At 34.7% G+C, this 16117-nt stretch overlaps 4 protein-coding genes across 7 annotated transcripts; 2 read left to right on the top strand and 2 right to left on the bottom strand.

Annotated features, from left to right (window-relative positions):
- The first annotated feature begins 240 nt into the window (after positions 1 to 240).
- Positions 241 to 2556, top strand: LOC122586515 (peroxidase 5-like). Of its 4 annotated transcripts, none has more exons than XM_043758502.1 (5): positions 241 to 368; positions 726 to 853; positions 937 to 1128; positions 1469 to 1631; positions 2010 to 2556. In XM_043758502.1, the coding sequence occupies exons 2-5, from the start codon at positions 734 to 736 to the stop codon at positions 2420 to 2422; spliced, it is 888 nt and encodes a 295-aa protein (XP_043614437.1). In that variant the 5' UTR covers positions 241 to 368; positions 726 to 733; the 3' UTR covers positions 2423 to 2556. The 4 variants fall into 4 exon arrangements, with proteins under 4 accessions (XP_043614437.1, XP_043614436.1, XP_043614435.1 ...); XM_043758501.1 differs by having other exon boundaries at positions 716 to 853; XM_043758500.1 differs by having other exon boundaries at positions 708 to 853.
- A 3992-nt stretch (positions 2557 to 6548) lies between these two features.
- Positions 6549 to 8672, top strand: LOC122590058 (peroxidase 5-like). Its single transcript, XM_043762390.1, has 4 exons — positions 6549 to 6770; positions 7181 to 7372; positions 7582 to 7744; positions 8129 to 8672. Exons 1-4 carry the CDS (start codon positions 6549 to 6551, stop codon positions 8539 to 8541), a joined length of 990 nt encoding a protein of 329 aa, XP_043618325.1. The 3' UTR covers positions 8542 to 8672.
- Positions 8673 to 9459: 787 nt separating this feature from the next.
- LOC122587112 (nascent polypeptide-associated complex subunit alpha-like protein 2) lies at positions 9460 to 11620 on the bottom strand. Its single transcript, XM_043759193.1, has 4 exons — positions 11514 to 11620; positions 11297 to 11417; positions 10463 to 10581; positions 9460 to 9975 (listed from the first exon to the last, which is right to left on the bottom strand). The coding sequence occupies exons 1-4, from the start codon at positions 11559 to 11561 to the stop codon at positions 9628 to 9630; spliced, it is 636 nt and encodes a 211-aa protein (XP_043615128.1). The 5' UTR covers positions 11562 to 11620; the 3' UTR covers positions 9460 to 9627.
- Positions 11621 to 12910: 1290 nt separating this feature from the next.
- LOC122590126 lies at positions 12911 to 15168 on the bottom strand. Its single transcript, XM_043762461.1, has 3 exons — positions 14822 to 15168; positions 14338 to 14424; positions 12911 to 13375 (listed from the first exon to the last, which is right to left on the bottom strand). The coding sequence occupies exons 1-3, from the start codon at positions 15134 to 15136 to the stop codon at positions 13253 to 13255; spliced, it is 525 nt and encodes a 174-aa protein (XP_043618396.1). The 5' UTR covers positions 15137 to 15168; the 3' UTR covers positions 12911 to 13252.
- Positions 15169 to 16117: the final 949 nt, after the last annotated feature.

The following is a 16117-nucleotide window of genomic DNA, read 5'->3' as shown; positions in this document are numbered from 1 at the left end:
GTCCAGTTTGTTTGATATATATACATATATAAAAAAAAATGATATAAGTTATTACATAAATAACTATTATGATAGTTGATTATAAAAAGTTTATAACATCACAATAATTTGACAAACTACAAGACCTGAACATTGAATACCGGTATGGTATGGCCTAGGACCATGTTTTGGGACCGGGTCGGGACCAGGTTATTGGGACAGGGCTTTCTCGGGCATTAAACAGCTTGAATATCTCTACTCTTATCTTGTGTTTCAGACTATGTAAGAGAAGTTAGTTTTCTGCAAGCTACAAATCTTATTTGCAGGGAGTTGAGCTGATATCTATCGTATGACCTATCTGATGCTTAACTGCTTCACTTGGATTTAATGTAAGTCAACTTCAATCAATTGCAGGAACTATCTACTACTACTAACTCTCAACCTCTGCCAAATTCAAAATTATTAGACCCTGACCCATTAACAACCTTGTCCTTATTTTAAGGCCCTAAACATGTTTTCGAGATTATGTATTTAAATTTTGCTGATGCATTCTAACATGCCACTAGACAATAATTTCTATAACATAGTAACGCAGCATATATTGCTTTATAAGTAAGTAGATATCCTTTATCAAAAACTTGCCATACTGAATATGACTTCTATAATAACGTTGGCCCATGTTTATACAATCTTCATTTTGGTTACATTGGGATCGGTCATTCACTTAGAAGCTCAGCTTCAAGTAGGATTCTATATGGGCCCATGTTCGGTGGCTGAGCTCATTGTCAAAGAGGAGGTTGTTAAAGCGTACTTTCAAGACAGGGGTCTGGCTGCCGGTCTAGTTAGACTTCATTTCCATGATTGTTTTGTCAGGGTAAGACTATAACCGGAACTCTTTTTTTCTCTTTAGTTTATCATTTCTTTTGAAGTTATTCGTTAACATGAGAATTGTTTCAGGGTTGTGATGGATCTGTTTTGATAGATTCAACTCCTTCAAATAAGGCGGAAAAAGATTCTCCAGCAAATAATCCAAGTCTTCGTGGATTCAATATCATTGATAATGCAAAAACTAGGCTTGAAGCTTTATGTCCAGGAGTTGTTTCTTGCGCTGATATAGTTGCATTCGCAGCTAGAGATAGCGTCCAGATAGTAAGAATAATGAGAACAATTGGAAAAAGGGCAAAATTGCATCAAAATAGAAATTACTATCTGTTAGTTTCTCAACAAAAAAAAAAACATTTTTTAGACTTGAATATTAAATAGTACTCTTTATTTGTTCCAGTCTTTAATCATCAACATTTGGAAAAAGGGGGAAGCTGTGTCATTGATTTATATATGCCTTATCAACAAAAAACTGGTTATCGTTTTTTTGGGGGAAAAGATCACATTTCCAAATTAGAATAAACAGAAATACATGCCATTTGATGCAATTTGTTGTTGATGAAAACACGGGCACTTACAAGCATATGTAAAATTGTCGTTACTGCAGACTGGGGGACTTTGGTATGACGTTCCAGCTGGGAGAAGAGATGGCAGAGTTTCACTGATAGCGGAGACTAGAGCATTGCCTCCTGCAACATCAAATCTCAACCAGCTTACTCAAATTTTCTCAAGCCATGGATTGACGCAAGAAGAAATGGTTACTCTTTCTGGTAATGCAACGTTCATCTTTACATTTATATTAAAAGTAGCAAAACGGGTTGGGTAACAAGTTAAAAGAGTCCTCTTGCACGGGTCAAAACAGGTTGGTTGAATTTTGATTGACCCACAATTATGTATAAATAGATTTTTAAAAGCCTATGACAGACTAGACCAGCCTCTTCTCCTCCTCTAGAAGTTTGGCTTTCTAATTTATCATCGGATATTTTCCCATTAAATATTAGTTGAATGAAGCGATTAAGGAAGTCATGTCTACTACAAATACACTTTGGACAAGTTATGGACCCATTTGACTCGTAAAAATAAAATGGAACCTAACTCAGCCGTTTCGTAGGTCAAAGAGTAAAATTCTAGGTTGAAATAAATTACAGGTGCGCATACCATTGGCAGAGCACATTGTACCTCCTTTGCTAGCAGACTTTACACCTTCAACTCCTCGGGAAACCAGGACCCAAGTTTGAACACATTGTATGCTAGCAAGTTAAAGCAGGAGTGCCCCAAGGGGAACAAAGATGTGAATCTTGTGGTACCAATGAACCCCGGTTCACCAGCCATTACTGACACAGGATACTATGTCGACGTATTGAATAATAGAGGTCTGTTCACTTCAGACCAATCTCTACTCACAAGTACATCAACAGCGAACCAAGTACGCCAGAATGCTATGAACCCGTTTCTTTGGAAGAGTAAATTTGCACAAGCAATGGTTAAGATGGGTAAGATCGGTGTATTGACAGGTCATCAAGGAGAAATCCGATCAAAGTGCCGAGTGATCAACAAATAAAGGAACAAATCTTGTGAATCACGCATATAATTCAAATAAGAACATTGGTGCATCAATATATTAACTTCCTTGTAAGGTCATTATCGTTTTTTTAATGTAAAAACGTCTTGCAGAATAATCAAGAAAATCTTGAATTATACACAAAAGAACCAAGTCACATTTTCACAAACTCCAGAATTGCGCAGAGTGAATTCTCCTTGGGACGATTAGATTCGCATCGAAAATCACTTTATATTTCAGCTTGTATTTTGACTTTTTGAGTTAAACAAAAAAAAAAAAAAAACTATTCTATTTAACTTGATCTTGAGCCTATTACAAGGAATTTGCTTTCATTTTACAACAAGTCTCTCTTTATTTTTTTTATATCAGAAAGCAACCTTTAAAGCAGGCTAGTGCTTCACATTCTGGATTTACTATATACACAAAAGGTCTCAGGTTTGAATCCCACCTACAATATATTGTAGATGATCAAAGAAAGGCGAAAACAGTTACGGTATACCCCGGTTAATCTGCGGACAATTTGAGTACCAAAAGAAGGCTTCCCTTCTCCGGGTAACCTGAATAGGAAAAATCTCTTCCCTTTACCCGTCTATTTTTGGATCAGTGTTTAAAGATCAACTTTCTGATTAATACTAACTTCAAGTCAAAATTGGCACATCTAAAGCTCCAAAAGTTATATAATTTGACCCATTCTATAATAGGCTATCTTAATCAACTATTATATAATAGTCTATTTCGATAACAGCAACCTTATAATTAAAATAATATAGTGAAGATCATTGTTCTTATCATAACTAATCCAGGCCGAGTAACTACAAATTAAATATAGAGTAAATTGCACTTTTGGTCCCTATGTTATCACCCAATTCATAGGGTCAGTCCAAAATCACTTATAGTTGCAACTTGCAACCGTGGTCCAACTTTCAGTTTTCGGTTGCACTCTCAGTCCAAAAAGTGATGGTCGTCTATTTTCTACCGCTAATTGGGTTAAAAAGTCATTTTCACCCCCAACTGGACCATTCTTGCAGTTAACCTAAGCTTTATCCCTTTTTTTTAATCACTAATCAATATGATTAAATTAAACAAATCTAAATAATAATAGTACAAGCAGTGGTTGTGTTGCAAGTCATCGATTTCCAGAAACTCATCGAAAAGCGCATCGTTAATCGTAGTAAAAAGATTACCAGATGAGCCACTGTCATCGTTGCCAAACACACCAATGTAAAATGTTGGACGAGCACAATGACAGTGGTAGGGTTGGTAGGACCAACAAATATATTTTTTCATATCCATCTCCAATATTATTATTATCATTTTTTTTCCTTTATTTTTTTTTAAAATATTTTTTATGCCAAAGAACTAACAATGCATTATTTTATTTTATTTTATTTCTTTGTTTTAAGCGATAAGTTTGATGTGATAAAATGTTTCTTGTATTTTTAAACACGAGATACTTGTAATATATTATGTTTGAAAATGTGTTTGAATTTACAGGGTGATGGTTTTATGATATTGTATAAACTGTGAAGATAAAATTGATGAAATTAGATCTCAACTGTTATTTTTTTTAGTTGATGATGAATAAAGATAAAAATAAAGGAATAATTTATTACAAGAATGACCAATTTATTTGAAAGTGACTGTTTCTACCCATCACATGACCCAACTAACGATAAAAAATGGATGACCATCACCTTTTAGACCGAAAGTGCAACCAAAAGGTGAAAGTTGAATCGTCGTTGCAATGATAAGTGAATTTGGCCTGTACTTACAAATTGGGTGATAACACAGGAATCAATTATGCAATTTACTCTTAAATATATTTTCTCCCTAACAAGAGTGCATCTTATTAGTCATATGGGACAATAGTTTAATAGGTGATTATTATATAAGTTCACATAAAAAAAATTTTAAAATCACAGTTATTTGACAAACTTCAAGTCCCAAATATTGAACACTGTTATCGCCTAGGACCAGGTTATTGGAACCAAGCTTTCTCGGACATTAAACAACTTGAGTATCTTTACTCCTATTTTGTGTTTCAAACTCTGTGTCTAAAGTAAAACAGAGCCGAAACAAGACAGAAAGTATATCCTACACAAAACTCAAATTACAATGTCATGTCTCCCTACCCATATAACACGGTAAATATAGACTTCATAACACAGGTTTTTTTAAACGACATTCTAATCTACTCCTACTCTTAAATTACACGGATGCCTGGGATGAAGCCTAGGACTCTCGAAAAACCCCTACTCGAACCCAGATGGTTCCTTCAAGGTCAAAGATTTTACCAATGGACCACCAACCCCATTGGCATAACTCAAGTTTTTAACGAGAGCTATGGCCGAGGTATTATCAATCCGATGTGTCACTGGCCTTGTATCACGCCCCATCATCTTTTCGAATAGTTGTTATGCTTGGCAAGAGGCTGAGCTAGCTGCCATGTATTCTGCCTCACGGGATGACAAAGCTACACTGCTTTCTTTCTACGAACACAAAGTAACCAAAAGCTACTTGAGGATGCAAACAAATACAAGAGCTAAACTTCCAAGTTCCAACTGCACAACATTTCTTACTTGAAACAATTTCAACACGTAATTCAACTTATAAATAAAATATTAAGTTTTAATTGTTATAAAATACCGGTTTAAACTAAATAATGGTGTAAAAATAGGAAAACAGTCAAATGGGTACTAAAAATAATTAACATTGAAAGGGAATATTGTACCCATCTATTTGTTTATTTCTTTCTTTTGAAAATTACCCATCTATTTTATTCGTTATGGGCAATGATATTTGTACCACAATATTTGACATTTTTACCATTACCGTCCATCAATCAGTTGTATGATGTGTATAAGTTATGATGCATTGTGTTATATTTATTAAAAACCGTGGTACGAATATCACTTCCCATTTGTTATATATAGTAGGTATAGTAAGTAAACACCTAATGCCGTCTTTTACGAGTTTTTAGGTCTCAATATCTCGATGGTGTACGGGAAGATTGAGATATAGACAGTGTACAGAATAGTATTTGAAACAAACATAACACGTTAGGGTTTAAGTTGAAAATTAATAATACAGTGCTTCATTGGTATGGTGTTGGGGAAATCTACCAGGGTTCAAGAGTCCTGTGATTGATGCCATGCATGCGTGGTTCGAGCTCAATTGGATGTTCTCATGTTACTGCGATGTCTCGAATACTAACTACTAATCGTTAACTATTAACTCGTTGTTCAAATGAAAAATTAAAAAAATATCATTTTCAACCTCTCCCTCGCCTATGTCTCCATTATCATTTTCTGGCCCCCGAAAATATCCTTGTTAAAAAAAAATTATATAGCGGACACGTACATACAAATACCCAAACGACATATATATAAAACTCAAAAGGGAACAAAAAATAATATTAAAACACACATACTTCTCTAGCGATAGACGGATAACCCAAAAGCGGACCAAGTACGAGTCACGCCTAAGGGTTTAGACTCGTCCTTTAAAGGAAAAAGAGTGGGGGATGATCCATGAACAGAGACGTTGTGAGCCCTGATCTGAATAAAGGGGTAGTTGTTCTTTTCAACAATGAAAGGGGCGTTTATTTAATATATTAAGACCATTGCCATCCATAACATATCTTCACCTTATCATCCTCATTGTCACATTAGCACCTTATCATCCTCATTGTGATATTAGCACCACATCATAGTAGACGCAGTCCAAGATGTCTCCCATAGCATATGGATGGGAACGGCCTAATATACACAAAAGGGGGAACTAAGTAGCCCTTTTGTTGAAATTAAAGGGTGTTTATAGGGACTGAAATCCTACAAAGTTGGATCAACTTTAACCATTAAATTAAATCCAATGGCCAAGATCTAAAAATCAAACTTTAATCTTGACCATTAGATTTATCCAATGGCTAAAGTTGATCCAATTTTCCTTAGAGGATTCTAATCTGTCTATGGGAGGCCCATTTTAGGTCCCTAAACATGTTTTCAAGATTAAGTCAAATACCATTATTTAAGCTTTGCTGATGCTGATGCATTCTAATATATGCCACTAAGACAATTATTTCTATAAATAAGTTGAAATGCATTATCTATAACTTGCCATACTAAAAATGAGTTCCATAATAACGTTGGCTCATGTGTATACAATCTTCATTTTGGTTACATTGGGATCGGTCATTCATTTAGAAGCTCAACTTCAAGTTGGCTTCTATTTGAACTCATGCTCGGTGGTTGAGCTCATTATCAAAGAGGAGGTTGTTAAAGCGTACTTTCAAGAGAAGGGTCTTGCCGCCGGTCTAATTAGACTTCATTTCCATGATTGTTTTGTCAGGGTAAGACTATAAGAGCTCTCACAGCGGCCTCATCCTTCACTCATTCTTGACTCATTTTTCAAAGATGGACAAGTGAACACCATTAGGTGTGACTCTTCCTTGACTCATCATCCAATGTTAGTCCTTGGGAGGACGAGTGTTTGTGTGTGTGTGTGTGTTTTCTCCCCTCACATAAATATTTGTTTTATTGAAAATAAATGGGTCCAAGACTAGTTTTTGGTTAGTTATGGCATTGAGGATGTTTTAAGGTATTAGATATTGATTAGTGATTTCTGATGTGGCACTGACATGGATTAGTTTTTTTGGATGATGAGTTTGGGCGTTGTGAGACCTCTAAGCCTAACTCTTTCTCTTAAGTTTTCTTTCTTTTTTTCGTGAAGTTATTTGTTAACAGGAGTATTCTGTTTCAGGGTTGTGATGGATCTGTTTTGATAGATTCAACTCCTTCAAATAAGGCGGAAAAAGAATTTCCAGTAGAAAATCCAAATTCTCGTGGATTCGATATCATTGATAATGCGAAAACTAGACTTGAAGCTTTATGTCCAGGAGTTGTTTCTTGTGCTGATATACTTGCATTCGCAGCCAGAGATAGCGTCCAAATAGTAAGAATAATGAGAACAATTGGAAAAGAGCAAAATTGCATCAAAATGGAACTTACTGATCAACAAAATATCCTGCTTTCAGATTAAAAATTTAATAGCAATCCGTATTGATGAAGTCATCAATCATCAACATCATGCCATTTTGATGCATTTTATTATATATGAAAAAAGGGCACTAACAAGCATATGCAAAATTGTTGTTATTGCAGAGTGGGGGACTTTGGTATGAAGTCCCAGCTGGGAGAAGAGATGGCAGAGTTTCACTGCTTGCGGAGACTTCAGCATTGCCTCCTGCAACAGCAGATCTCAACCAGCTTACTCAGATGTTCTCGAGCCATGGATTGACGCAAGAAGAAATGGTTACCCTTTCTGGTAAAGCAACACCCATCTTTTCGTTTTTATTATAAGTAGCATAATGGACGGGATGGGTAACAGGTTAGAAGAGTATTATTGCACACGTCATCAAAACGAGATACCTTTTTTTTCCCAGTTTCTTTGTAATTATGTATAAATAATTTTGAAAAGCCTATGAGAGACTAGACCAGTCTCTTCTCAATCATGAAAATTTGGCTTTCTGATTTCTCAGCAGATATTACATGTTAAATATTTTTGAATGAAGTGATCAAGGAAGTCATGTCTACTATATTACACTTTGGATAATTATCAACCCATTTGACTTCTTCAAATAAGATGTAACCTGCCTGGCCGGATCATACAAAAGACTAACCAATTTAGGTTGAAATGATGAAATTACAGGTGCGCATACCATTGGCAGAGCACATTGTACCTCCTTTGCTAGCAGACTTTACACCTTCAACTCCTCAGTAAACCAGGACCCTAGTTTGGACCCATTGTATGCTAGCAAGTTAAAGCAGGAATGCCCCCAGGGTAGCAAAGATTTGAGTCTTGTGGTACCAACGAACCCCAGTTCACCAGCCATTTTTGACACAGGATACTATGTCGACGTCTTGAATAATAGAGGCCTGTTCACTTCAGACCATTCTCTACTCACAAGTGCATCAACAGCAAACCAAGTACACCAGAATGCTATGAACCCATTTCTTTGGAAGAGTAAATTTGCACAAACAATGGTTAAGATGGGTAAGATCGATGTTTTGACAGGTCATCAAGGAGAAATACGATCAAAGTGCCGAGTGATCAACAAATAAAGGAACAATGAATCATGCATATAAGTCAAATATTAACTTCATTGTAAGCTTATTACCCTTTTTATATGTAAAAGTGTCTTGCAGAATAATCAAGAAAATCTTGAATTATGCACAAAAGAATTAAGTCGCAATTTCAGACTCCAGAATTGTGCAGAGTGATTTTCTCCATCGAGACGTTTAGATTCACGTTCCAAAACCACTTTTGTTTCGGCTTGTATATTGAGTTAAACAAAAAAAAGCTAGTCTATTTAACACTTGAGCCTATTACAAGGAATTTGCTTTCAGTTTACAACTGGTCTCCTTTTTTAATCAGAAAGCAACCTCCAAAACAGCCTAGTGCTTAACATCCTAGACTTGATATACACAAGGTCATAAGTTTGAATTCCATATTCCCACTATGTAGAATATATTGTAGATGATAAAAGAAAGGTACGAAAACGGTTACGGTATATCTCGCTTACACTGCGGACACTTTAGTAAAAAAATTATTTGTCTTTCCCAGGTAACCTAAATTAGAAAAATCTTTCCGTTTACCCGTCTATTTTTGTTAGTGTGTCTAACATCAACTTCCTGATTTAGAAATTCCAAGTAAAATTGGCACATAAAAAACTCCAAACATTATATTGTGGCCCATTATATAACAGTTGGTTATCTTAATCTAACTATTCAATATAACATGATCATTTTAAAAACGCACATTAAGGCTCCCACGTAATCCGTTCATACCCTTTTGTCAAAGGAAGCGTGAAAAGCTGGGCCTAAAGAGGAAAAAATGTATGTCAACCGAAAAATTAATCACAAAAAAAACATAACAGCCTTGATCAACCACTACTCAGGATATTCTGCCGTTCAAAAAAAACTCCTTAGAATAATGAGGCCATTCAAAGGTAGGTATTAAGCAAGATAAAAATAAAATGATTTCAGTAACAGCAACCTTATAATTAAAATAAGATAGTGATGATCATTGTTCTTATCAAAACTAATCCACGCCGAGTAGCTAGAAATTTAATATATTCTCCCAATGAGAGTGCACCGTAGTCATATGGGACAGTAATTCCAAAAACTCGTCTTCAAAAAGAAATCTACCTAAGTGGTAAGCTCCATGATGGCACTGACTATGTCCCCACTGTGAGTCTTGAGAGCTTTGACAGCCTTGGACCTTGACACACCAGCTTGAGTCATCACCAGATCAATGTCACGTGGCTCAACACCGGTCTCATCGACTTCCTCCTCTTCTTCATCTGCCTGAGCAGCAGATGAAGCTGAAACTTCAGGTTTGCCCATGACTGACCCCATGTCGGGCATTCTGAACTGTTGGGCTGCTTGAGTTTGCAGTTGTGAGCTTAGATCCTCAATCTTCGCCTCTCCAAATATGACATAGGTTTCGGAATTTGGGCTTTTAAAGACATCCGGCTTTGAGATGAAAAACATGATCTATACAATCACAAAGAAAGGGTGGTTTTAACGTTGAGTCATTGCCAAAGATTCACAATTTATCAGGTGTCAGGATGTGCGTCTAAAACCGATAATGTGATACTGAATTATAAAATCTAACAATTCGTGGTATAAAAACACAGGGTAAGAGACAGTGTGCAATGTGCTTCTTGTGTTTGAAATTATGATAAACGGATAAAGTTAAAAAAATAAAAAAAATCTACTTTTCTTCAACTAATATAATAATAATAAAACTACTGTGAATTTGTTTATTAAAAAGACATATTATGTAATACCATTACTTCCCAGAATAGAAGTATTAAGAATGCAAATGTAGATGATGAATATTTAACACTAAGTTAAAACAGGAGTATAAAACTTTAATTTCTCCGGAAATAACTTCTTTTGTTGTGGATTTTATGAAACTAATAGATACACATCCAAACACCTCCCCTAGAATGAACATTGAACAAGAGAAATGGCTTACATTTTTTGCTCTTTTAATTGTGACCCTGCTAACGCCAAGAACAGGTTTCATTCCAAGCTTCAGCATCGCCTTTCGGCTCTTTTTCTCACTCCTACTTTGCTTTGAGCTCTCAGTTCCGGCTGCATTGTATTTTAAGATAAATAAACATCATGAAGATGAAAGAAAAAAAAAATTTATAAGAAATTTATTGTGTCAACTATTTTATTGAGTCAACTATTTGAAGATGATAAAAGAAAAAAAAGAAATTATAAGAAAAATCCTTGAAAGCATTTCTACACATTTTCATCCCAAACTCATTTTCCACAATATAGTTATAAGTTGGAAAATGGTGTTCTTTTTCCTCGATTTTCTTTTCGAACAATGCAACTTTTGATCATGGTTCGCTAGTTTTCTAGAAACATTTTCAAGAAAATAAGGGAAGTTTTCCACCGCTAAACAAAGACTTATCTTCTTATTTTATGAGAAGGCAAGACCAACCTGCTTATTTAAGAGCATATTCCTTCTAGAAAAACCTAATAACCATGTTTAATGGTATTTGGAATTGCTAATCTACTAAAAACTTCTACCATGAGCAGATAAGCATTCAAATAATCTTAAAGATTGATGGATAACTATATACAAACGGATAACAGATAACTAAAATACAGTTTCAAATTTAGATAAAGCAAGATACAACTTCCTTATACTAATGAAACTCAAAACATAGTAAATAAAAAATAACACCATATTATCCTAGAACACCATCTTCCTTATCATGACATATAGACATATAATATAATCATATATAAAAATAAAAAATTAAAAATGTGTAATTGGATAGATAAAAAAAAATACCTAAGACACCATCTTCCTTATCATCCTCGTCATCATCAGAATCAGCATCCACGTCATCATCGTTGTGGTCATCTTCTTCCTTCACATCCTCAACAACACCTTCAACTACTGGAACCTCTTCCTGTTATTTTTATAAATTATAAAAATAATTCACGAGTTTAGTAACAACGAGTATGATATATACATATAACATATGTATGTATATGTATTAATATACCTCGATCTTCTTCTCGGATTCAATCTCTTCGACGACGGGTCCCGGCATTTTTGTAATGTGGAGATAAGGAGTGCGTTGAAATGTGGATAAAACCTTTGTAAACAACTGACAGAATCTATATCTATCTATATATATATATTTTTGTCACTAAATAATAATGTTCTTTAGGGTTAGTTTCTTTTGCTAATATTTTTGGGCTTTGTTGTTTTTTGGCCCTTTGTTTTAGGTCTAGCCCAATCCATCATCAAAAATAGAATAAATTTGTATTTATGGTTTGTTCATTCGGTTCGGGTTCGGGTTTTTGGTTTGTTCGAGTCGTTTCATGTAACCTTATCCTTGTATCCAAAGTTGAAACTGAACAGGTTCAATTTTTAGTTCAAATGGTTTGGTTCGGTTTACTTTTTAGGTGTATCGTAGATTTTATTATTCACGTATCACAGTCGAACAACTTAATAACATAAGAATTTATAGAAATGTGACTAATTAGCGATTTTTGATTGTGAGGGCGATATTGTGATGGCTAATAAAATGAGAAAGTAGGTTTCAAAATCTGTTAGGGATGTTGAATTAAAGTAGTAGAGATTTCACCCAACTTAGGTGTCTAACAGCCTCATATTCACTTCCCCAGTATATAATATAGATGTAGATAAGTTTTAATGTAAACACAACGGTTTATATAAACAAACACCAACGAGAATTAATTGTCAAATCTAGTTATGCTCGAGATCTTGATAATTTATGATGTAACGCCAGCGACTAATAAGACCTGGTCAGGTTACAAAAGTGACAGCGTAAATGACATGGGAGAGCAGGTTTGTTCCAATCTGTGAGATTAGCATAACATAATCTTGGACCTGCAGATTTAGGTTCTATCATCGATTTGTATCAAAGATTGATTTAACTCTTCCAATAAGAAGTAGAAATACCAACTGTAGCCATTTTAAGAAGCTCATACCTTCCAAAAGTAACCTCAATCATACACCAAAATCTCATAATTAGAACTATAACTAAGACATACGTAAGATAATGTGGGGGTAAAACCCCATACTATAAATTATTGACAGACTGCAATTTGAAGGTATAACACAGTGTTCAGACTTCCTTTCTTTTCTCTGTCATGGGACTGGACATTTTCTGATAAGAAACTACTCCCATTGTTTAACTACTACTGTCAAGTATAACCATGGTCCAGAGTCCAGACCCAAACTTGCATAATGACAGGTGATTCAATAGATAAACCAAACAAAGACACACTCCATGCTGAATCAAAGAAAACAAAGAAGAAACGATCCCATAACTGGACATTCTAACCTTTTACAAGAGACTAGAAATTCACTGTCTTGAAGGAAAAAGGGAGAAAAAAAAAAGATAATCGCTTTTGTAGAAAAAAAAGGCAAAACCAAAGAAGTTCCTTTTCATACTTTTCAAAAAGGTCTGTACATGTTATATGAATCCAAGCTCCAACGGTTGACCCACATCTATAAAGCCGATCAAAAAGATAACCAATACTAGAGAACGTAGTATCACAGACTGCCAACAAGTAAAGCTATAAACATTTCATATACTCTAACTTGCTTATCATCCAAATCATAAATTTTTTACACTATTCAATAGGGGGCACCAAGATTATGGTGGTCATCACTAAGAGCATATAAACACGAGACCTTAACAAGAAAATAACGTTCTTTCATTCAAAGACAATGGTGATCTTCATGGATTCCAGCCTCTTTTCTAAGATTTCAGACCTTTTTCATAATGTTCCTCACCAATTTCCAGCCTTCATTGTCAATAGCATGACAATGGCCATTATATCCATTCCATGACTTGCAAGGTGCCGAAACATCGCATACAAAACAATAACACTGCAATCCAGCAATAAACAACGGCATGAAAAGGTTCAATCGTTGGCAACTCAAAGAACTCATAATATGTCATAAAAGCTTCAAGATAAGACTCTAAGTTAGCCCCAAAATAGCTTACACATGTCAGTCAAAAATATACAATGGGGACTGAACACGAAACCTGGGAGCATAGTACTTACTACTTGAAAGTTAAAAACACTTGTAGATTATTTAAATAAATAAAAAAACTTCAAAAGCTGCATTATATATCCCCAAAATAGCATACATTAGTCAAACATACACAATGGAGATTGAAAGTGTGGAGCTCAATCCATGGAACTTAATAGCAAGAATAGTTCACCAAAAGATCTTCAAACTAAGAGCCTACTTTTGCCCCAAGCCCCCAAGATGACAGATATCAAACAAACAGGAAGTGAAATTATGGAACTCAGTTACGCAAGGTTCAAAAATAAATATCCAAAATAAGAATCTAACGAGAAGGTATGCACAGTTCGCAGATCACAATCTAAAACAGAAATTTTAGTTTTGAAACCTGTTTTAATTTAAAATACACCTTTGTTTTTAACATGAAAAACTTGATTCTTACATTAGAACATACCGGATTACAGTATATTTAAACATATTATAAAAATCAGATACTTCACATTCGATCATAACTACGCTAAGGGCCAGTAGGGCTGTCACTTCATTGATTTGTCTTAACTATACTTAATATCCAAGTGACGGGGCAGCCGCATAGTAAAGGCACAATTGATACACAGAGAGCAAGCAGCCAACAACTACTCCTATCAAATGAAAACAAGCACGGACCAAACCAAACTGGTTTTTGTGCGTTTGACTAGTTTGGTTTCTCAAACTGTCAAAGCCTAGAGTTTCAGGCTAAAAACCATGGACACTAACATCCAATAAAACAGTTAAAACAGGCTTTGATAAACAGAAACACACAATGGGAATGAATTTACCATATTACAGTAGCTTTCATGTGGTGTCTTTTGAAATGGATGCTTCACACACAAATGCCTCGAATGTGGGTAATCTCTGCATGCCACCTAGATCATCAACAAACATACATTAGATACATTAATCCAAAAACACAAATTCATACTAATTACAGACCAATCCGAGCCCATTTTGACCCGTTACCCGACTAGCCCGGACCATTCTCCCGCATCTAACAACTACCCATTCAGGGGATTCTCAGTTCAAAGGGGCACATAATTTTGAAAGTTTTTATATAATGTATAATGTGTTATGTATGTATAAATATATATGTATTTGATTCCATTTAACTAATTAATACTATGATTTTGTTATGTATATAATAACATTAGTTATCATTTAGGAGTTAGGGGCATACTTCTTCATTAAACAAAAATTTAGAGAAAATAACTTCACAAAATAATAACATCAACAATAATGATTTAAGGTTTAACAAAAATGAGAAACCTGTCCTTTTTCAGCAACCATGAAAACATCTGGTGAATCTTGAGGATTGTTTTGGACACCCTTTTCGGCATTCATCTTAGAAAGATCGACAGAATCTTCATCAGGGTTAAAATCGAGAATAAAGCAATCTTCTTTATCATCAAATTCTTTAATGGCGGATTTTCTTTTCAAACAGAAAATGGGTCTCAATGGTGTGCCATCATCATCAACACCAACATCATCATCATCAATAATAATTTGTGACTTATTGTTCAACTTTTTGGGTGTAGATATACATTTTGTACGTACTTGTTCAACTTTTTTGATACTTGCCATTGCCGATTTTCAGTCGAAACCCTTGAAGGGTATTTTACTGTATTTTATTTTATTTTTATGTAGAGAGAAAGTGATCAACAGTTTCAAGTTTCAAATTTGAAAGTAAGATGAAAGGCCTCTTTGTTTGGGCCTTTTGGATCTTTGTCACGATTTGTGTAAAGTTGGGCCTTTTGTGAAGTGTAACTATAAAGTTTATACTTTATATTATCAATCCAATATTTTCATGAATATGATGATATGACATACTCATACGTGACTAGTTTATGTGATTAATATGACATTATGACAGACCTTATGCTTAAAGAAAATATCTATACACCACTAGTTTTTGACAATCTAATATTAACATGTTGATTTTATTCGTTCTTTTTAATTTTAACATTTAATCTGTCATGTATCAGTATCATAACCAGGTTTCGTATCTATGGATACCACTATATTTCAAAACTAAAGGATCATGAGTGTAATTTCGATAAAACCATATGGACAGTTCGTGAAACTAACTCATAAATATGTGTGATGTAATCGATAACATGAACAACAATAAGTCCATAGAGTCGGAGTCTAGCGTCATTAGTAGAACAGATGTCACTAAATACGTGCTAAACAATTGGTAAATAAATAACACTCAATGTAGTCATCAACAAATTTTGGGTCCAGATACTGTTATCGACTGTGTATTGAGAAGGTTGGTATTTCGAAAGTATTAACTCAGTAGAGAGACCACTTTCAGATTCTACTAAAAGTAGAGAAGGACCTCCATTCTTGTTGTATATGAGGATCGAACTTTTAACTTTTATCTTCGGAGGCAAAGGATCCAACGACATGATCCAGCCAAGTTGGTTAATGATCGTTGTCGTTGGACCGATCAAAAATAAAACTAATTACCTATAACTAGTTTGGGCAAGCAGAGTATCGTATCCACAGGGAATAAAAAGAAAGTGTTAAACATTTTACAAAGTTAATTAACTAGACATAAAA

This window comes from Erigeron canadensis, chromosome 2 (genome assembly GCF_010389155.1).
Source record: "Erigeron canadensis isolate Cc75 chromosome 2, C_canadensis_v1, whole genome shotgun sequence".
Taxonomy (NCBI): Eukaryota; Viridiplantae; Streptophyta; class Magnoliopsida; order Asterales; family Asteraceae; genus Erigeron; species Erigeron canadensis.
The sequence above is the reverse complement of the archived record's forward strand: the minus strand, read 5'-3'. Positions and strand labels throughout refer to the sequence as shown.